Genomic DNA, 22,139 nt, shown 5'->3' on the forward strand with positions numbered 1-22,139 from the left:
GATGAAGCATTTCCTACCTTGGGGCCAGGCTGCAGCCCAAAATTGGATTTGGACCAACTGTTATAATTTTCTTCTTGTTTTGAAGCGTTCTTTAGCCTGATGTACACTATAGTGCTGCCGCCTGAAACACCACGAGAGACGTTTGTTTTCTTACAGCCAATAGGCTACTTGAGCCCAAGGAAACACTTAGGAACGATTAATTACTTCCGAAACATCGTTTAATGATGTTTGATCGACAAACTTGTATGACGTCGAATCAACTTCGTCCACACAGTCAAGTTTCCGACCCACTGCGGTTCGTATATGAACTGATGTCTGATACTTGTTATACTTTGACATTCAACACCTTTTACTAACTTGCGTTTTATTTTATTTTAATCGCGTCGCTGATCTGTTAATTAATAAAGTGACGCAAGCGCGACTTTAGTATAACTTTCCGTCGCTGTCAAGACACACGCTTTAGTAGCCACAACGAGATTTGATGTCGCATCCTCCGATGCAGTGATCAGTCTACACTACACGCTGACCGCTGTTAAAAGCATTCGGTCATATTTGATAGCTGTGGCCACTCAGACACTATCTATTCGAGAACAAGATGAACAGCAAACAGATCCGCATTCCTACGCGTTGTCAGGCCTAGTACAGATCAGTAAACACTTGTTAAGAGCAATTGACTTATACCGCGCTGGAGTAACCTCGTGGTAAATGTAAAAAGATGTTTCAACTCACTATTTCGATAACATATCGGAGGTGAATTTATCGTTAGTTTCAAAGAGATGCCCTTGTGACTCTAAAAATCTCTCTACATATTGCTGTCGTACACAGAGAGAGCTGAAGGTTGAGTTTTGTAACTGCTTCTCTAGATTTATCAATTTATGCTACGTTCAGGCTGCTGTTTGTGATATGATTGTGCTCTCATCGAGGCAATTAGGCAATGGCTGCCAATGCAACCCAAAATAAAGGTGGAAATATAAATCTAAGTTAAAATAGAGCCTAAAAATAACACATTCCAGTGCCATGACGTAACCAATTTTGGTGGTCACAGTAGAACCATCCAAGCGTAAACTGGCAACGCCGCGGGCCCATAAGATAAGTATGGTGTTGTTTAGAAATTTGCGGTATCATGCTATTTTGCCAAGCGTGGAAACAGGCCTTGCGTAGGAACTCTATAATTTTTTCAGGCGCAGAAACCTAGTTCGTCTGCGGCTTAGTGAAAGAATTCGTCTTTTTACCGGGCGCAATTCTTGTGGTCGAAATAGCTTCGTTGTTAATAGACTGGTACATGCAAGAAAATTGACAGCAGTGTTAGGTTTGAATTCATGTTTCGGGAAAGTTCTTTGCAAAACCAGAGTCACTGAAAGTTCTAAATGCGAATTAAAGTGTTTCTTGCTGACTACATTTACCGACCTGATGTGTTAAGTTGCAGCATTGTTTGCGCAAGGACCAGGTTCACAGCGAGTAAAGCTTGCGGTGCGTCCATTGACAACATTGGTACAACCACGAGTCGCTTAATCAAAGTCGTAGGCTTGGTGGAATGTGCATATATGGTTTAAATATCTACTGCCTGACCCTCATCGCCGTACGCCAGGAAACCTTAAGATATGTTAAGATAATATGTACAGTGTTTTCATTGAGAGTTTGCTTAGCGTCGCCCTAAGCTGTGCAAGCAATAGGCTGAAAAACTTCCTGCGAATTTACGACTCCATATACGATTTGCTCTGTGGTTATAAGAATACTTTTAAGTTATTGCCGATAAAAAACATTGATCCAATATTAACTTGGTGAATTCGTAACTTAAGTTGTTTGCCGCAATTCATGCGTTATATGTTTATTTGTCTATGTGTTTGTGCTTTGGCAATTGTAAAGAACATTTTCGGTGTGCAGCCTTGTTCTCGGCTACATTGCTTTCAACTTGTCTGTTTTGTTTTTGTCGATTTCTTTATGACCCACTACGTCACTTCTGCCCACATTCTTAACGTACCAAGTTGTATTGTGTAGGAAACGAGAATTTCGTGTGACCTATTTTACCCGAACCGGTTTATGCAAACTTTCAAAAAATGAACAGAGAAAAACTCAATCGATCTTGTGGTGCAGAAAATCGGATTTGCCGCACTTTTGAGATCCGTCGTTTTACGAGTTAATTGAAGTTCGAATACCGCGGACATCGCGATTGTAATGCTTCTACTGTTTATCTTTCTCCTATTTTTAATGTCTATTTATAAGTATTTACCTCCCATAACTTTGCAGTGTACATTATGATACTATCGCTTTCTCCATAACCTTGACAGGGACACGGGCGGTCTAAATGTAATCGTTTTTACAATTACGTTTGTCCACATAGGCGAGGGCGCCAGGTGGAAGCTCGATTCAAACAGGACCGGTAGTAACTTAAACTTAATTATCTTAAATCCATTGAAGCACTGCTAAGCTGGAAGCTCTCGAAATGCCTTTGCTTCTAATGTTTTTGTAGCGCATTAAGTAACGTAACAGTAGAACGACCGGTTATTGATTTGTTTTTTCAACTCTCGGGCAGTTTCTAGTCGATTTGATACGGAATGACGTTAGTTACATGTTACCTTGTTACCTTTAGTTGAGTCGGAGCGTAGGTGACACAGACAGGTAGTAAAATTACGTTAAATAGCTATCAGACGGCCATGGCATGTTCTTGGGCGTAGATAACCCTTAAACAGCAACGAACATTGTTGTATTATGACAAGCTGTCCCTGATAAGGAAGCTAACATCAGCAAACTGTCAGAAGCGCCATGATAAACGTATAATACGTCGATGAATCAGTTAACGGGAAAATTAAACGATTTCATAACCATAATATATAAGACGTTAAGTTCCTATATCGCAATGTTATTACCATATGCAATATCAGAATATGGTAAAGCTTTGTACCTACACTGAAGCATTGTTTTGATTCAAATCCTTGTAGCTAAGTGCCTTTGACCTTCACCTGAAACCGTCATATACTACTTTATGGATGCATTAAAACTTAGGACAAACGTGTTTAGGGATTTAAGTATTTTATTTTAAGATTGCATTTAACTAAACTAAGGATGATTTTCAATTTAAACGGTAAGGTCTCTGTGGAAAGAAGCACCATGCACAATTGCACTTAGACAAACAGGACAGAACGAGCGATTGTAATCGATAACCTTTTGAACGATTGGCTGAAACAGAATCAGCTGCGACCATTTCGCAACCTAAGTTTTGAGCAATTCTTTTGTTTTTCCGCTTTTATTCTATTTCATTCGCGTAATTAATTAATCGCTTCGGGCAGATATAGGATTAGATTAAAAACAGCTTCTCAATTCTCCTGCTAGTTGCAATCCGGCTTTCTAGGCTGCAAAGTTTTAGTCCGATGTTGCGGTAGTTATTCTTCTGGAAAGATGACTTTACACCTGCCTAATTTATCGACTGTTCACTTTCTTTTGTAGAACTGTCAGCAATTGGTCAGCAGATGACAGACAGCTTTTCTTCCCACGCCACAGCGAGTTTGTTGTCGGCGAAAATAGGCCGAGTGTAGAGTTGGAGAAATCACGACATGTTTTTAGTTAACTGAAGTTAATAATATTACTAAACATTGTACACGTTGGTAGTTAATTCCTTTAGTTATTGTTTTAGTTATAATTATATGTAAACTTACCTCATTCAATTTCATTTAGCCTGGTGATCTTTTTAGCACTTTTATGTTTTCTCGACATTAAATACAATTTTGCCCGATGAGCGACACGACACATCCGTCGCTTAGTGACTCCGGTGAGTATCGAACCTATCACCTTCGTGTCCACTTCGTGCTCCACTATACCCCTTTGTTTAGGATTTGAGCTACGTATTATGATACAGATTATTAAACGATTGCCCCAAACACAAGCGATGTACAATTTTGTTGCATTTGCAATTAAAAGGAATTTTTTTTACAAAATATCTGCCATTTTCAGTTGATATAATATGGTTTTGTAGCTGTATTTTCGTAATCGATGTTGTTTATACGTTTTCCACTCGGAATGCATTCGTTTAACTTGACATTTATGGGAGAGAAAAAGCTGCAAGCTTTCACCAAATAAGCATTGAAGATATTCTGACAATATCCCACACATACTGTAGTATTATATCCTCAGACTTAAAAATGCGACTGTTTTTCCGTGTAAAACGTTATGGTGCTATCATCCGCTCATTTTGGTTAAGATTTCAATGTTTTACAGATGTTCCTCGTTCTCCGGGACCACTAGATGGCAGCCTCTATGCCCAGGTCAAGAAGTGCAGAAGGAGCGGGAAATCCCCATCGCCCCAGTCCATCAACAGGTGCAGAATGCTCTGATGACTCTGCAATAAACTTGCGCGAAAAATTGCAAACACGTTGAAAGTTATCGTGATTTTGTTTTATCATAAACGATTTTGTTCTTATTATGACGTAACACACACTTTAAATTTAGAACCTAATCTAGGCTACGCTTATATGTTGAGTTTAACCTTTGACCTCTTTTTTCAGAGGTTACTATTCCGCCGATGAGCTCAATTCGGACTTGCTGCATCAGCATTCGATCTCAGGTATCTCGCTTGTTTCTCTTCTCCAAGGCAGTCGTGCGGCTCGACCTTAATTTTTCTCCTTCTTTGCGCAGGATCCGATAATACGGACTCTTTTAGAGACAAGGATCGATCCTCCTGCGAAGTTCAAACCACCTCCGACGAAGAAGACAAATCTCCTCTCATTAAACCTGTGACGTCATCTGCACTTCGAGAGCTGGATTTGTTACGTGACGTCAACACTTCTGTGACGTTGACGTCGGTGAATTACGTGGTAAATGAAAGCAGATACCAGACTATCGCCACCGCGATGGAGGAATCGGAAATCAGAAAGGAAGAGGACGAGGAAGCGGTAGTTATCCGGGATGCTCAAGTACAAGGCGATATGGTGACGACATCGCCCGATGCAGGGGACAATTTTGCTGATGAAAACACTACGTTTGTGACGTCACAAAGCGCTGATTGGTGTTCAAGTATATTGAGTTCAAGTGATGAGGAAGAACATATTGGCGGAAACTCCGGGATGGAAGATCAGAGTGAAGTTGGTCGGTGAGTTTGCGTTTCTTCACTTATAAGTAGTTTCTTTCTTGATCGTATCCGCGACTCCGACACAATGTTCCTAACATACGCTATCAAGTCATAACAAGACCCGAAATCGTGTAAAACATATTCAAGTCTGTGGTTGTGCCCGTGTATGCGGTGTTTCCTTGGTAACGCTCTGAATGTTTCAACGAGATTGTTCGTTGGGGAACGATCTGCTTGGATAAGTTTCTGTAAAGGCTTTAAAGGTTGAGTTCTATGGACTTTCTAAATAACTTTCGGGTTGACAGGTATTTGTTAATATACCTTATTAGTTTGCTGCCCGGTTATTGGCTTTCGTTTGTTGCATCTTGTGCTTTCACGTGTTGTCACTTGTTATAGCGCTACACGCAGCAATAAGAGTGGTTAGGTGTTTCATGTTATTGACTTATTTGGAAAAGATGGCTTTGTGTAAATCTATGATGCATTGATGGGCAAAATCATGATTGTCATAAGCAATTTACCGTGACGGGTGTGTAATGAAATCTAATAGAATTTTAAATTGAAGCTTGAGCGGTTGTTTTTCTCAGGCGATACCTTTGTCACTTTCGTCGCTGTCATTTTGTGAGCTGACCTGTTTGGAAATTTATAAAAACCTGTGAAACTTAAACTTGAATTTCATAATTTCTGAAAACGTCTTTAAAAGCTGTGTCACTTATTTGCGTATTCTGCTGTTTACAATTATAGAAGGGTTCTTACAAGCTTGTGGTGCGCAGATCTTAAACGTAAAAGATTTAAATGCAAGCTTTCAAACGTTTCAAGCATTTCCATAGCGACTTAAATTAGCATGGTTTCATTGAATATTAATTGCTCAAACAACACTCAGAGATTAGAAGTTCATCACGCGTTAATGTGGTAAGAAGTCGATAACCGCTAGTTGGAGCTACTGAATCTCAGGCGTTGCTACGTGAAGCTTGACATCTCGTGTCAATTTTAAACACAAGTCTTGCTTTTACTATACCTTGACTTAACCAAAACCATATAATGACCTAAATATACCTCTATAGGTGAAGCAGAAATGTTGTGAACGTTTTTCCAAATATAGCACACACTTCCTTTATATGGTCGACAGTTGTCAGCGATATTGCAACATTTTACACCTTTGAAGACAATGGAATCGCGTTTACGACGATCGTTTGAAATTTGATCCGACTTTCACCTTTTGATCTTGCAGTCACGTCATTGTTACGAAACAGTCGTCAGCGTGTATACATCGAGGTCATATAAAGATCTAAGTTTTTGTTTATGTGTCCGCAGTATTATCGAAGATTGCAGTGTATTTGAAAACCGCAGGATCTCAACCAACAATAGGGTTTCTGTGGTAATGTCTGCTTGTCTCTACATCGCTGGATTTCCAAAGCAAAACCGATGTCATTGTTTTTGGTAATGTTCGTTTTGTAAAATTGTGTCTTAAATAGTCAGGTTTCCTGTGTTGCTTTTCTGCGCGTGTTTAGGCAACATCTGTTGGTGGAAAATGCGCTAACTGGCTCTTCAGTTAATTGGTATGTGTAGGATATACTTTGCCCATATTTGGTGAAAATAGAGTTGACAAACATTGCCTCAGGAAAACAACTTAAAATCTACTAACGTTCTTGCTCTTCCTTGCAATTATTGCTTCACAGAGGCTTGCAACTAAATCATTTCTATTCTTAATAAACTATTAGACGGTTTTGAAAATTTAAATGGAAACCATTAATTCACATTAGTAGCTGGAGTAGCTGAATAAAGGGCATATAGAAAAGGAGTTATGTTAAAAGTAATTTTAGCCGGTTTGGTAGACCACGCTGTCTTAGCCGGTTGTTATATGAATAATACACGATTTTAATCATTGGACATAGTCTAAGTAACAAGATGTGAATTATCCGTGAACCCTCATGTTAAGTTTCCTGTTTACCCAACGACATGTTTATAGTCTTAACTTCGCAAACATCTTTACTAGCTTTGTGGGAATTTTGGGAAACGTGTTTCAATACTTTCACAACATCAACACGTTGCGGAATGTTTACTGTTAGTTTGTGAAATATTTGAAATATTTACTCCTTTTTCGAAAAGTTCGCTTTCCAAACAAAATCCATCCTGTATTAAAATCGCTGGCGCATGATTTAATAAAATTCTTTTATCATTTTATTCATCAGCGTGACATGTTTTTTGTTTCGTCACAATCACCTAATGTTCTGTGACTGATAATATTCAGTTCCAAGTAAACGGATTTAATGCATTTTGATAACGAAAAAGGCAGGCTCAAGTCGTTTTTCTCCGATAAATCGATACCTGATGTCATCATTTTAAACTCAAAAAGCGTTTCTTGTCTCATGCAGTGGCGTTTACATGTACGAGAGCAAAGGTTGATCTTATCTGAAATACTTAATAATTCAGCTGCACCAACCACCGAAGATTGTTTTTTCGCAGCATAATTACATCCTGAAAGTTGGGAAAAAGTGCGAGGGTTGTTTGTGACCTCACAATTGCATGTCCTTGGCATTTTTGGCATTTCAATGAATGCCAAGTTCCGCATTTGGGAAGCTTTAAAAGCTCAGTTCGAAGCAGCAGCGTATTCATTCATATTTGAGTAGATGCAGCATTGAGATGATATGTGCATTAAAGTTTAACTTATTAGTTGTACAAGATTAATCAAATGCAAACAACGCTCTACTATCTACAAAATGTTTATTATGATGTTTTTTTCTTGTGTTGTTAAACCAGAAACTGGCTTAAACCTTTGGCCTTAGACGTTGGTTAGATTGTACTCAACTATAATGCCGATTTAAGGTTATGTGAGCTTTTTCCAACACCGCCATGATTAATACAATAAACTGCATAAAACAAAGCTGATTTCCCGCAAGCAGTGCACGATGCTGTCGCTCGCAGTAGCAAGCTTAAGCTACCGTCGTTGTTGGTCTAGCAGCTAATTAATTGCGAAATGTGGCGTTTAGTGGATATTTAACCTTGACTAAGGAGAAGCTGAAGTTTTGAAGTTTTGAAGCTTAAAAGACGTTTTAGCTAAACTTGAAAAAAATTCTTAAATTTATAGCCTAGTCGTTTAGGTGCTTTGCAGGTGTGTTCTGTTTGTTTAATTTTAATGTTGTGGATTTTTTAAAAATTAAAACTTGCCTTTTTATGGCGTAAGGTTACTGGATTACGTCATATTTAACGTTAGCTCATTAATATATGACGTAATGTATTTGTCCAGGTATAATAATTGGTTGCCTAGCAAGTCAAGCTTTAAGATTAAAGTATTTTAAACTTGTAGAAATTGAATTCCACGGAGCGTGCGAGAAATAATAATGGACGGCGGGTGAATGTGCTTGCTTCTACCAAGTTCATATGAATAATTTATGCGAATTCTTTCCAATTGTCTACATTCCTCAGTCTGCCATTGGAACGAGCTATTTGTGTTGGACTTGCACGTATTTTCGCTTCTCTTTGTACAAATACGGTCACAAGCGCGTGTTGATTCCTAGTCTTTTGTTCACTTTGGCGTAAAGAAATTCGGTGAATTGTGGTCTGAAATGTTGCACCTTGACTCTAAGAACAGACAACAATCGTGACTGACTGAATTCTAAGGAATGCGAAAAGAGAAGCTTGCTTGCATGTGATCTTGTGACTTGTGCATAAGATTTATTGAAACATCGCCAATGCTGCACAAGGCCTTAGAACGAAATCAAACTTGCAGCATTTAGCCGAGTCAGCTTAAAGCATATGTACTAGACTAGATTGTATGTGGAAATCTTTTTGCTGAGACAAAAAAAAATTGTGAAAGAATTCAAGGTTTAAATAGGGTTGTTTAATAGGTTTAACCAATTGCTGAGAACTAAACGCATTCTGTGCAATAGTATTCCAATTGCTGAAGGAGAATTGAAGCTAGTTTGTTGTGTACCACTCCACTTGTCGTTCGAGAATCGATTGCTTTTTGCTAATCCACTCAGCCAATGCCGAAACACGTGCGCTCCATCAGTTATCGCAGCGTCAATTGAGTTCAAAAATCGAGTTTATGATTGATTTAGAAATTGCAAACGTGCAGCTAGTCTTGTTTCGGACCAAACACACCTGTAGTAATGGCGTGTGTATTTGTTACTGGTTGCTTTAGTAATCAGCCCTTAGCGGTTTCAAACGACATTTTTAATGCCCAATATTGATTTCCTTTGTTCTTCTCTCTCTATTGTACCGTACTGTAGTTACAGGTTTAATTACGCAGAACAAGTGTTGTGGTTTGGTGAATAACTGTATCGTGGAGTACGTATGTTGCGAATATCGGCTCATTCATTGATTCCTTTTGCGTACAGTAGATGGGATGAATTGTACTTCTGAAAGTAAACATTATTCCGGTAAGCAATGAACATAATCGTGTCGTGATTGAACCGCTTAAAAATAGCTCAAGCGAACAACCTGCTGTATTTATAAGAAAAACGTCACCTACGTTGAAATATTATTGTCGCTATGATGGTCTTTTATGAGGCTACCACCCAATAGCCTATTCCTGTTAAAAAGTGATCAGCGTAGGAACTAAAATGTTCGGCGGAGTTGTTTGTGGGATTTTGGCGGTAAATTACATGTTCTTGAAAGCAATTGACGACTGACAAGGTACAGAGGTTTTTAAGTATTTCGTAAAATGACTTTCAGGCGTTTGAACAAGCATCATCGAGCAAAACTTAAGTGCAACTTTATGTTTACGGCGGTTAACGCGCGGAAGTGGGCTTAGTACTACTTTGTTTGTTAATAGCGTTTTATTGGCTAGTTTTCATGTTTGCGCGATTGGAAGTCATAACCGCTACCTATATGCGTAGTGATTAGATGAAGCAGTGCTTTGTTTCGTGATAAACGACCGTTTTATTGACCGAAATCATAAGGAGCAGGTGTTACAGTGTTTCAATTTTCAAGCCAGACAATAGCGCCTTTGTCTTTCGCTCGTCTGCGGTGTTATTTGATGTAGAGTCGCTACCGGACAGTGGTTATCAAGGTCCTCGGTGATCTCAAATGCTCTCATTTTGCAGCAATGAGCAGTTAAATGCATTGACAGTAAGTGGTATTATTCAAAATTAAAGATATTTTTCGCATCATTGAATTAGACGCAACAAAATTAAAAGCTTATTGATCTCAACCAGGAAGCTATAAGGTGTTTTGGAATCTTGAACTTACCCTGTCTGGTGTAGGTGAAGGTAGTGAACCGTGACGGTAGTCACATGACTTAAAATACGCTTGTTTAATTTCCAAGAATGACGTATTAAATTTGGCAAAAGTTTCTTGCACTTTGCATTGATGAAATTGTTATGCTTTCAAATGCACTTAAATACAATGAATATTTTCGATTATTTCATTTTGAAATTAATCTGATGTCTATTACGCAGGCAAACTTTATAAGATTTTTACTGTCTTTCTACTTGTAGACTGAATGCTTGTGACGACATAAATACACGGGAAGTGACCGAAGACAAAATGATTGTAATTCGTTCCCATGACAACAACATGAACAAACTCCACCCGACTTCCGGCAACCACCTGACTCAGAAGGATGTGGACAACGCACTGGCGTTGGTCGAAGAATGCCTCAATGACCACGAAATTAGAAGTGGATCCAATACCCCAGATCGAGCGACCCCGCCGATGCCCCAATTCGGCAACCTACCCCCTTGCCCCATTGCCAAGATGGACGAAGATCAGTTAAACTTGGGTGACGACGAACCCCAATTTGCCCCACCCGCTCTGCCTGATTACCCTGCACCCGATCTACAACGGGGGTACGAAGAAAAAGGTCCCGAATACGCACTGCCCGTTCGTGACGTAGTACTAGGGACAGTCCCGGCCCGGACGGCGATCCTAGTAAGTAATGAACCAGTGACATCAGCCGGATCGTACCTGTCGCGCGAGTCAGAATCCGTCCTTGATGAAGCCATTGCTAACTTGGTTGGGGGTGCCCCGAATGCAATACTCGGTGATGACAAAGTTTATGGGACAAACAATACCACAACAGGTGAAGCCCCCCAACACAAGAACAGCGTTGATTCCGGTCACTCGTTGGACGGTTCCGCACCAATGCCTTCAACTCATCATCCACGACAAACTACGTCATGTAGTGACGTAGACAGTGGCATAGAAGTTAGCGCTTTGTCAACAGCAACAAAGTCGAATAGAGTAATCGGCGTTACCACAAAGATAACGTCATCAATCGACCAAATGATGCCGACAAACATCCCATTTGCGGATGAGGAGGTTGCCGCTCCCGCCAGATTATCTTCTGAGATTTCGGAATTCAACTTGTCTTCCGGAACTGATTATGAGTTGGAAAATACGATTTCCCGAGCACCAGCAAATCAAAGCTCGGTAAATTGCCAATTGTGCCTTTGATGTTTGATTTATGCTTTGCTTTGCATTTGAGGATGATTTCCTTGTAATTTACGCATTTTCCTGCGCAGGCAATTTCTGCTAATACCGTTTCTCACCCTGGGGGAAGTCCCGGAGTAAATGCCGAGCCCACCAACCAATCAGAAAACGCAGATGAAGTTGGTGAGGAAGAGAGGAAGGTCATGGAAGAGATTGAGAACACTCGGAAGAGGCTCGCCTTGCTGGAGGAGCAGAAGGTGAAATGAAAACTAATTAACCTGGGGGTCTGGAAGGTGGCACAGAAATGGGCTAAAACTCTATTTATAAAGCTAAAACTTTATTTCCTCATAAATAGCTTAGTGAGTAACAATCTTAAAGTTGAGGTTAAAGGAATTATTGCAACTAGTCCAGCCTATTCCTACTCTGTCGAAGTATGCAAGTTTGCAATTGTATTTGCGGTTTTGGAATAGCCCGAGGTTGCTTTAAACCCTTAATCGCAAACATGTTTTGAAAGGAACATTAACTGACTCTGTCTTGAATTTTAGGACAAATTAATGAAGCAAAAGGAGAACAAACAGAAGAAGCGACACAGCTTCGATTACTCGGCTTCAACAGCGCCAGCACATGCAGAAGGTGGTGACACGCACCGCACAGCAACCAAATGCTGTTTTTCTACTTATTTTCAATATTTTCTTCACATGTATATCTGCATAACCCGATCAATTTGGTCATTTTTCACGTTGTTTCATATTTTTCAGAGAAACCAACCCACAGCGTGACCAGCAGCACCCTGCCTCGTCCACCGGGCCGTCATATGAAGGCGAGTCAAGCATCCTACACGATGGACTCCTCCAAGAAGAGATTAAGTCCCAAAGAGCAGGAGGACATCGAAGAATTACTCCGTTCCGTGCAGGACTTGGGGTTACCCTCGCAGCATGACGTAACAAAGGTAAATGTTAAGTAGCGATAGAAATTTATTACGTCTGACATCGCAACATCCTTCTCAAAATTGGTGGGTTGTGATACCAGGATGACAGTGTGGTCTTTGCTGCAAACCTATTGCTTTCTAAGGCGGGATTGACATCTAAGTTATGGTTAATTTCTTGAAAATTGTTTGTCGAAGTATGAATCTGTAGGGACGTTTGTTCTAAGCTAATGAAATTTCTGTCTAGTTGTGTGGTGGCCTATTCCGTTTTTGTATTTAATCGCACTGCTATGTACTGGTAAGCCACGAAAGATTTAAGCATTCTGCAATAGTGTTCTATGTGCAAGTCTTTATAATTATTGTAACCCGAAAACCCATGACCTCCTCGGACCACATTGCGATCGGGTGTCTTCTGTTTACGATCATTTCGCGAATTCCGCATTCTATCCTTGCCATTCAAGCCATACATCTCTGACATAGAATTAATGGGGACCTCGTACATTATTCATAGGCCGCAAATTGTTTTGGCTTATGTTGGGATTACGGCAAATGTGCAGGCTTAGGATGGCCGAACATTAAGCGCTCAATAATATCTTTTCGTTGGTCTATATAAAGCAGGGTGGCGGTGATGGTGTACCTTAATAGCTCGCTTCTTATACTGCAACGTAACCTAATACCCAACATATGCTACAACTGAAGCTATTTCAATGTTTGTAAAATTATACCTACGAACTACTTTTAAGTAAGTTGGACGCCGTAAAATGTTCATCAACTGCACACTGTAACACCAGAAAGGGAATTACTTTACTCAGTTTAGTAAATATACTGACAAATATTCTAAGATAATTTTATCCAAAGACGAGGCATCAATCAAGTATCATTGTAAAAATATATATGGTTAATATTTACAAGGAAATAACACAACGTCACCCGATAACTGATTGCCGCAAATCACAATGATTTATTATGCTGTTGTGACCGCTGCGAGTTATTTGTTGTAATTCTTTTATGACGTATTTTGTCTTGTGTTACCAAATAAAATTCCATTGTCATCCGTGGGTGGCAATTTCCGTTGCCATACGTCAACAAGAGAATGATTTCTTGTATTGAATAATCGTGGCCGATTATACCTTTGGGATGTCTCGGATTACTCTATGTAATAATCTCTATTATTACGTCAATATTTTAAACGATTCACGTAATTAGATTTAGCGTTATGTTAATCGACCGTTTGTTTAGCATTGTGACGTCGCAATTGTTTCCACAAATGGGTATACATCTTACAAAAATAACATTGTGCTTCTTTTGCGTGACCAAACGGTACATAGCGTGCCAACGACGCTGTTTTCAGAGCGTATGTCATTGTTACCAAGGATTTAGAAGTCTATTCACATCTGTTGACGTAGCTTCCGGTATTTAATTTACGATCAATGACCGCAAAATTCCGAACAGGTTGTCAATCATCTCCCAACTGTCGTTTGATATCGGGAATCCCCCCAACTTGCAACCCTCTATTTTTGTTGATCTATTTTAACCAGATTACGTAAATTCGAGCGTCATTGGTGTTTTTTAGATTTAAAACAACGGTTAAAGTTCTGAAGAAATTTGCTGTTTGATAGATTTTAGCTGGTAAATTGAAATCTAGCAAAAGCTGGAATATCATCCATAAGAATCACAATCCTTGCGACTCGTTTTCGCAGAAGTTGTTGTCTGTTTTCCCATGCGAAGTTGTAGTCTGCTTCCAGGCTATCTGAGCATATTTTCGGCGCCTGGCAAGCAATGGCCGTCGTAGCATGGAATGAATTCACTTGTTGACGTATCGATAACTTCCTTATATGGCAGGAGCGCAAAAGCGATTCCAAATGTTGAACTTTCTGACATTCCAGGAAAGAAAATGAAGAAATTCCCTTTCGTGTTGGCGATATCTTGTTGAACTACCGCGCATAGAATATGAATATTCATTGAGAGCAAGCGAGCGCCAATAATATGATGGTATAGTTTGCTCATGGCCTATTGTTTGCTTTGCAGCGGACGTTTTATTGGTTTTTGTCCAAGAGGAAGTCCATCCTCGCCAAGGAATGCCATAGAATTTAGTAAGGTCCGGTTTGAACAGGAAGTGCGACCCGTGGGAAAATATTGTGGGAATACCCTCACTTGACCTTGAACGGTGAAATCATTGTTTCTAAACGCGCATTATTTTCGTCGTTCATTTCCTGAACCTGGTACCTAGGTTTCAACTTAAATTAAAGCCTACTTTGTTTTGGTCAACTTGGTGTCTGTTTATCTCAAGGTCATTATCACGTGACGTTGATGTATATTTATGAACTCACACAAGGAAAACGTGACGTTACGAGCAGTGGGATAGGCTGTGGTTTTGCTCAGACGAAAACAAGTATCATGGCTACTCCTACGCCAGGAATTTTGTCGAAATAATTGTTTTATGACGTGATAATGTGCTTGCTAGGACCTTGAAGTAAACGTAGCTCAGTAATTGTTGCGAAGTCAACACCGTTGAAAGACATTAATCCGCTTTTCGAGGTCTTTTTCCAAGTTAGCTTTTGGAAAGATTTCCAAAATATCACGCGTTGTATTTGGTATATCAGCAAAACTGAAGTAACCCAGCGTGCGTAGCGAGATACCGAAAGCCACTTGGACAAAGCTAATTGTGACGATCACAAAACGTCAGCCACCAAGACCACGGGGAAGGTAATTCAGACATACGTAGGTGCAGTTGGGAACAAGTAGCTGATGTTTAACCGCGAAATGAACATTCTTTTCCAACCAATGTTCATGTCGTCGCTGTTATTTGATTCGGTCTACTTTCCTCGTCTACTCTGCTTTCAACATACTGCAATTATCGTTTACGACGTCACAAACTGCATTCGTTAGGTCACACAAGGTAAAGAAAGCGATGTTATGATTTATTGGCCAATAGAGACATCCGGTCGTCCTTTGGTCGGATCATCTGGATGCATCTGTGCAGACCTTTGATATAAAATGGCGCGCTTGGTCAGAATATCCTGTTCCTTTGTTGACAGTTTGTCTCCGCAGTTGGAGACTCGTGTCACATCTGGTGCCAATGTCTGCGCTTTCGTTGGCTACTGTGTGTTCCTTATATGGGGTTTTGAGAATTTTATTTGTTCGTATTGGATTTAAAATCTCTTTTATTTTTTTTCGTTTGAAAGTCAACCATTATTAACTCAATAATTAATAACTTGAATGTAACTCTGTGTCGTCAACAATTGTTAAGCCTTGATAGAATCAACTCAGTTTTATCTGACAGATTCAAACTTTGCTTTCTCCAGATTGTTCTAAGGATGACTTCATCCTATTAATTAGATCATAATCGACTTAACATTGTCTGATGGAGGGTTTAACTTTGTTTAAACAGTTATTAAAGCATGTCTTTTCTCAACACTTGTAGCTTTTTCGCTCGTGCCGACACCGTTTGTTACGTCACCATGAGCCGATTTGTCAAAAACGCCAAAACATCGTGTCACGTGTCAGACGTTGCAATGTGTGCCCAAATGAGGGGAGAAAGTTGGCAGACGGCCCTGATGCAAAAATATCTCCAAGTTGTTGTCGTGGAATGAACAATGTCGATTGTGATGTAATTATGTCTAATTGAAGCGAAGAAAAAGGACCTGTGATAAGAATCTTCAAGGTTGCCAGAGAGGCGGCACCATTTAGTTGAAGGTTGTGGCCTTTGATACGATCGTGGTCAACTTGGGCGTGCTTCTCGTCACAGAAAGGTCTGACGTAATTTGTACTGTTTTCCCGACAGCGACTTAGTCGTATTGCTGGATGAAAAGATTACACGAGTTTTATTGCACTAATGCAGTCGGTAGCTTAGAAGGATTTGATGACCGTTTCAGTCTAAATACTTCAATGGGGTACTTAAACGTTAGAATGCTTGCTTGTGCTTAAGACTTGCCTTTGTCGGCGTCGGCGATGTTATTAAGATATCTTTAATTTCAAATTCCACAATCCCGCTTGCCTGGTTATTTGACGATAATCACGTACGCGTGACTCGGTCGAAGATTTACGACTTAGATGCTTGATCGTCGCCGCAATTCGCTTTGATTGGCCAAGTTAAGAGATCTGGAAGTCGCGAAGACCTGACACGTTGTATGGCGTCTTTCTAGGTCTCGTAGTCAACTTTACAAGTGACTAAGTGTGGGATGTCGCGTCTTGTTTTCCAGTTTTTCTTCGGGTTTACAACCCACCAGGCGGCAGATTAGTCCAATACTTGTTTTTCTGTGTTTGTGCGTAGAACAACGACCCGCGAGGACCTTAAGCGCGTTTTTTCTGCCGATTTAGATCGTATTCAACTCAACATTTGTCAGTGGACATTACGTATTTATTAGTCTGAGATGGTGCAATGGTAAATACGCCGATTGCTCATCGTCAGACAGAGAGTCCATTAAGAATGCTTACTTGCTGGAGACTTTAAGCATTAGTTAAAATCATGCGTATGTGCGCATTTGTTCAGACGGAAAGTTTGCCAGACGTTTTTGGTATTTGCACTGATGATAGATATATATCATCCCATATTTTATCCCGTACAATGCTAATATAAGATCCGCCCACCAACGCCCAGGTTCCCAGGTCTAAGTGTGTTTAATCTCTTAGGTCAGGTTTAGGTGAAACCTTGCTTCCTAAACCGAGGATGATTATGTCTAATTGTGATTAAGAAGGTTTAAAGCTTGGGCCACATACGATTTGTTAATGTTTTTGCTACCGGTCAATTAGACCACCTTGGTATAACGTAGTGGTTGGAACACCACCATCATCGTTATCCGGCATATTTATTTCAGTTTCTCTCGACGTATGAGTTTAGGTTACGCAGCTCGGCCGCAGGTTTGTTATGGGTTGAACGAACACCTCAAGTCGGGCCCTACGTGCTCATAGCATAGGTGCGTATACTTCCTTTTTTGAAGGCCGGCCCCGTAATTGACATAGTTAAGAGCGAGTTTTAATCTCTCTGCCCAGACTAAGGTGGTTCAGACACGGGATTGTAGTGTTATGGAAATGGATTTTACAAGTCTAGTCTAAGTTGCTGTTTAATAACTTGTCATGTCATCAATCATAGAAGGTCGTCTGTGCGTACGTTTGAGCTTGTTCGTTGTCAAACTTGCCAGCCCGGGCTAGGGCCAGGGTCAGGAATGTAGGCATCACTTTTGTGAGAAGTGATAACTCGATTCGCCTGAATGTGAGGGCAACAGAAGTTGTCCCAGTATGGTTTGAAATCTTTCGGAGATGAAGTTAAATTTCAAATTCATTAATAACTTGTATGGTTGATGATTGGGTGAAAGGTTTGACCGATTATCAAGTATTCTCAAGATAATGAACGTTTCACATTCGTGAGATTCTTTTCCTGCAGCGGTTATCGCCTGGCAAGGTTATCCTATGACGTATTTCTGTTGTGACATAATGACAAAAAGTGTGTGACGTAGTGACAATAAGCAGGCTACGCTGAAGATATTTTCGTGTTTCGTTGGGTGAGTCGAACATTGCAGAAAGATAATTGACACTTGAATAACCCCAGATAACGTATCCCTTATCCTGGCTGGAATGCGACGTTACGAGCTCTTTGGCTCTGTCATGTAGCGATGTTTAGATTTGTTAAGATACGCAATCGCTCAATGACAATGCAACATCTGTAGGTTGTTGAGTTTGTGGACTTCTGTGGGTTAGATCCTTGGGGTCACCAATTTTTTTAACTCAACAAAGGTTGAGCCATTGTCATTGTGCGGCATAGTCAGTAAACGGCGAAGGTTGCAGTAAATTGTTCTTGTAGAGAGAATAGCTGGGATTGTAAATAGCAAGCTACCTTCGACATCAAGAAGTTTCTTGCGCAATCAGAGATGAAAGCTTTTACGGATGAGCGCAACGCCTCAATCATGCATTTTTACGATTTAAAAAACTTTGTTTTGTAAACTTGATAGTCTCCGTGAACTTTGACTTTTTGAACACGTCGGGTTTCCACTTTCGTCGAATCGCGTTCTCATCAATCATATCCGCCCTCTCTGTTCTAAACATTCCACGAGGCTTGGTGCACTTTCTCACAGCTTCGAATTGCAAAGTATTTTAAGTAAGACCTAGCTAAAACGAGACAAGGACTTTACCAAGCGGACTAGACAATATTAGAGTGGTTTTGTTAATGTTGGTTGTGTTTTCGTCTACTAAGTTCTTTGATTGCAAGAAGTGGTTTGTAAATGTGAGCAGAAATTGCCGGTGGTGGTTAGTTTAAAAGTTTTTATTCTGGTCGTCAGGTATTGCTGTTGTTGTTTATTTCCTCGTGTTATATGTGCAGGAAACCTTGTTGACCTGGCTTAAATAGGACAGCACATAAGCGCATTATAAGTGTAGGGTTGCGTCCGTCCAAGGTTTGGTTTTCTTTACTCAATTTATTGCGTAACGGCACTTGCTCGATTGAAAGCAATTAACATCAATTTAGGTAAAGACTATTGTACTAGTGATTACTATTGTACTAGTTTAAGGTGTATTAAGTTTACGATAACTTAACTCTATCGTTGTCGTGTATCTGCTGTAACTGTGTAACTTTAACGTTTAATGCGTTGCACCAGGTTGAGACGATGACCACCATGATGTCCACCGCTTTGTCGGCCGACCCAGTCATCCAGTACCCCCACTACCATGACACATCGCCGGGGTTCAAAGTTGCAGACCCCAATGTAGCTCAACGCGCAAATGTCTTTACTCCTGCGTATGCCCACCCCATGCACCATCCCCAACACATGTCCCAGCATCATTATCAGCTGCAGCAGCAGAAACAGGAGGATCAGCATCGCCGACAGCAGCACCAGGAGGAAATACTCCGACAAAAACAACAGGAAGAGATCTTGCGTCAGCAACAGCAGGAAGAGTCACGGAAGCAGGAAGAGTTGAGACGACAGCATCAGGAGGAGTTGATGATGCAAAGAAAACAAGAGGAGCAATTGCGTAAGCAGCAAGAAGAAGAAGAGCGTCTGCGAAGACAGAAGCGAGAGCAATTCGAACAAAGGCAACAGCAACTTCTTCACGAACAGCGACGGGTGGAAGTTGAAATTCAGAATAAGAGACAAAACGAATTTGATTTGCAGGAGAAAAAGCGACAGGAAGAGCGTCAGATGCAAGACAAATTTCAACAGGAATTCGAGCAGAGACAAAGATTGCTGCAGCAAGAAAAGCACAAAACACCTCTCCAGACTCTTGCCATATTGAAGTATGGAACAGCACAAGACAACACAGATCCTAAACCGTAAGCAAATAAAACGTTCTCGTAGTGTTTGGTTTGACATCGGCATTAGTTTGGTCATCCCGAATTTAATAGATCATTGATCGAATAGGAATCCTTCTTCCGCTGATATAACCAATCACAATCATCTAAGCAACCGCTTAGCTTTGTGATGTCACAATCAATCTTGTTGTTGGATCGAAAGTAAACAATAATGTCCGCCGCTATTTCTTCAGCAAACCGACAAAGTGGTCGTCGTATAAAGTCATAAATTTGTGGAGACAAGCTTAAACAATAATCGCGATATATGTTAAATTTGCCAACCAAACGAAAGTATAGAGATTCTTTACTGTTTTTAGTGGTTATGGTTCTCCATAGACAACAGACGCCATGCTTTGGAGTACGCTGTATAAGGTTTTGAGACGTTTAAAAACGTGAACAAAAACATTTTAAGTTAACTTTATCATTTTGTGTATTAATAAAAACGTCCATCAATTTATCTAAAAGAGGACGAAAATCTTTCAAAGGTCCAGTTCAACTCCTGTTGCAAGTCCGACTCCCGTCTTCTCCCCGCCCCCATCCAGCGCAACATCTACGTCCAGATCACACCTGACCGATCCGGTGAAGTCCACACCGCGTTCAGAAGATCTTCAGTATCAGTTGGATGAGCTCGACCACTACATCAACCAACTCCAGCAGACCTTCGCCGTTCCAGGTATGATGACGTGTTCGTGACGTGTTACTTACGTCATGTGCTATAGAAACTTTTTCAGGATGAAAGTCCACGCATATGAAATGTCAACCAGCTGTTTTATTACGCAATAATGGTTCCGTTTATGACGTGTTATCTTCTCCAGATGAGCCAGCTCTTCCAGCCAAGGGAGAAGCGATGCGAAGAAGGTCTTACTCGATTGACGTGGAGAGGAAGAAGGAACCGGCAGTCTCCGTCGAAGAAATGAAAATGTTTGTCGTCCTTATGTCAAGTTTACTTGATACAGATTAACTTGGGTGTTAACGAGTCATTAGTGCTGTGACCTCATTGTTTTTGGGGTGACATTGAAACGATTTACATTGCAAATTTCATGTTATGTTTCTGAGTTATTGTCAAGGTCTTATTTCAAATTGTGACGTAATAATTTGCATTACAGTCCGACTGGAAAAGTTGTTTCACCCCCAAGACCTCCGTCTCGCACCAGGAGTAGTTTCGATTCCGTGTCTCGTCGTCTTTCACATGGATTTGAACTTGCTCAGCTGATGAGGCAAAACTCAATGGAGCGTGGTAAGTGTCACGTGATGGTTGTTTTTTTTTCTATTAGCAAAATAAATGTAAATTTTTTTGAAACAATTTTAATAACCTTTTTGGCTGTTACTGAGACCGAACCCCACCGAACGCGAAAACGCGGTCCATTGTGATTTCACTGGACAAAAAGCCCAACTAGAAGATTAAGGTCGTGTTTTTCTGCATCTGTTATAGAATTATATACGAGAATATTTAAACTATGTTCTTTTCAATCCACGAACCGTATCACAGTTACCAACTTCCACCCCAATTTCTGGGTTTCAAGGTGCCATAGTCGAGTTATAAATGAATGGGGAAAGAAACCTCGAATTTTTCCCACATTTGGTGAAAGAAATTTAGGTTACAGGTCAAGTACATAAAGGCGTCTTTGTGACGTCATACTACGGGACAACCCATTTGTGTTTTGGCAAGGACATTCTTTTTGGAAACGTCGATTCTAATTCCATAACAGCCTCCCATAAATTATGACGTTTGTTTTTCTTATGACGTGACACTGGCCAGGCGAACGCTTGCTTTTGATTGGTAGATAAAATGGTCTATATTGATGACCTGAAGAGAATCCTTTCATCTTTCTCACATCAGGTCAGGTTACCCAGCTTTGAACGTCAGGCGAATGTGGGGCGGTTTTGATAGCGACCAGTTCAAATATTCTAGCCCCTGTGGTAGACAGCAGGGAGTTTAGTGAAGATTATCATTGAATGCACTTTAGAAAGATGCTTGAGGCGACCCAGAAACAATTAATTTAATTTCTGCAGAAGTTAGTTTCAATTGTCAGCGCCTGAATATTTCTGAGATTTATGGCAATAGAAGGTCAATGAACTAATTGTGCAACCAAATAAGATGTTTTGTTGTCGTGTGGACGTTATATTGGAGGGCCAGGGTAAACCCTACAATGGTTTATAATGTCTGAAATCTATAATTAAAACCTGATGGATGAATATATTGCTTTAAACCCAATTAACTCTGCTTTAGTGCTGTTAGTCGTAGGTTTGTTAAATCAAATCTCATCGCTCGATCCGAGATCAATCAGTATCGTTCGAAAATGTCTCTGTTATAATGAAAATTTCTCCGGTGTCATATCGATTTTGTAAAAATATTATATTTACTTAGTCGGCAAAAATAAAGGCTTTCTAGTGCATTTCGCCCTGTTAATCCTTCCCAAGAGGATGATGAAATATGGAATAATTTTTCATACTTGGCTGCTCTGCTTTTTCTGCCGACACTTGACTAACTTAAGGGTTAT

The 22,139-nt window shown here is 40.3% G+C and overlaps 1 protein-coding gene across 2 annotated transcripts in view; it reads left to right on the forward strand.

Annotated features, from left to right (window-relative positions):
- LOC143469149 (uncharacterized) overlaps positions 1-22,139 on the forward strand; it is a 44,150-nt gene that overhangs the window by 1,085 nt on the left and 20,926 nt on the right. Inside the window, exons 2-13 of one of the 2 annotated variants that reach the window (XM_076966730.1) lie at positions 3,445-3,766; positions 4,213-4,312; positions 4,500-4,558; positions 4,630-5,083; positions 10,498-11,431; positions 11,524-11,688; positions 11,977-12,064; positions 12,190-12,380; positions 18,947-19,620; positions 20,124-20,311; positions 20,454-20,559; positions 20,745-20,875. In XM_076966730.1, coding sequence (XP_076822845.1) covers positions 3,730-3,766; positions 4,213-4,312; positions 4,500-4,558; positions 4,630-5,083; positions 10,498-11,431; positions 11,524-11,688; positions 11,977-12,064; positions 12,190-12,380; positions 18,947-19,620; positions 20,124-20,311; positions 20,454-20,559; positions 20,745-20,875 — 3,127 coding nt within the window. In that variant the 5' untranslated portion in view covers positions 3,445-3,729. The remainder of the gene's footprint in view (positions 1-3,444; positions 3,767-4,212; positions 4,313-4,499; positions 4,559-4,629; positions 5,084-10,497; positions 11,432-11,523; positions 11,689-11,976; positions 12,065-12,189; positions 12,381-18,946; positions 19,621-20,123; positions 20,312-20,453; positions 20,560-20,744; positions 20,876-22,139) is intronic. The other variant, XM_076966729.1, reaches the window with a different exon arrangement.

Source organism: Clavelina lepadiformis, chromosome 8, assembly GCF_947623445.1.
Source record: "Clavelina lepadiformis chromosome 8, kaClaLepa1.1, whole genome shotgun sequence".
NCBI lineage: Eukaryota > Metazoa > Chordata > Ascidiacea > Aplousobranchia > Clavelinidae > Clavelina > Clavelina lepadiformis.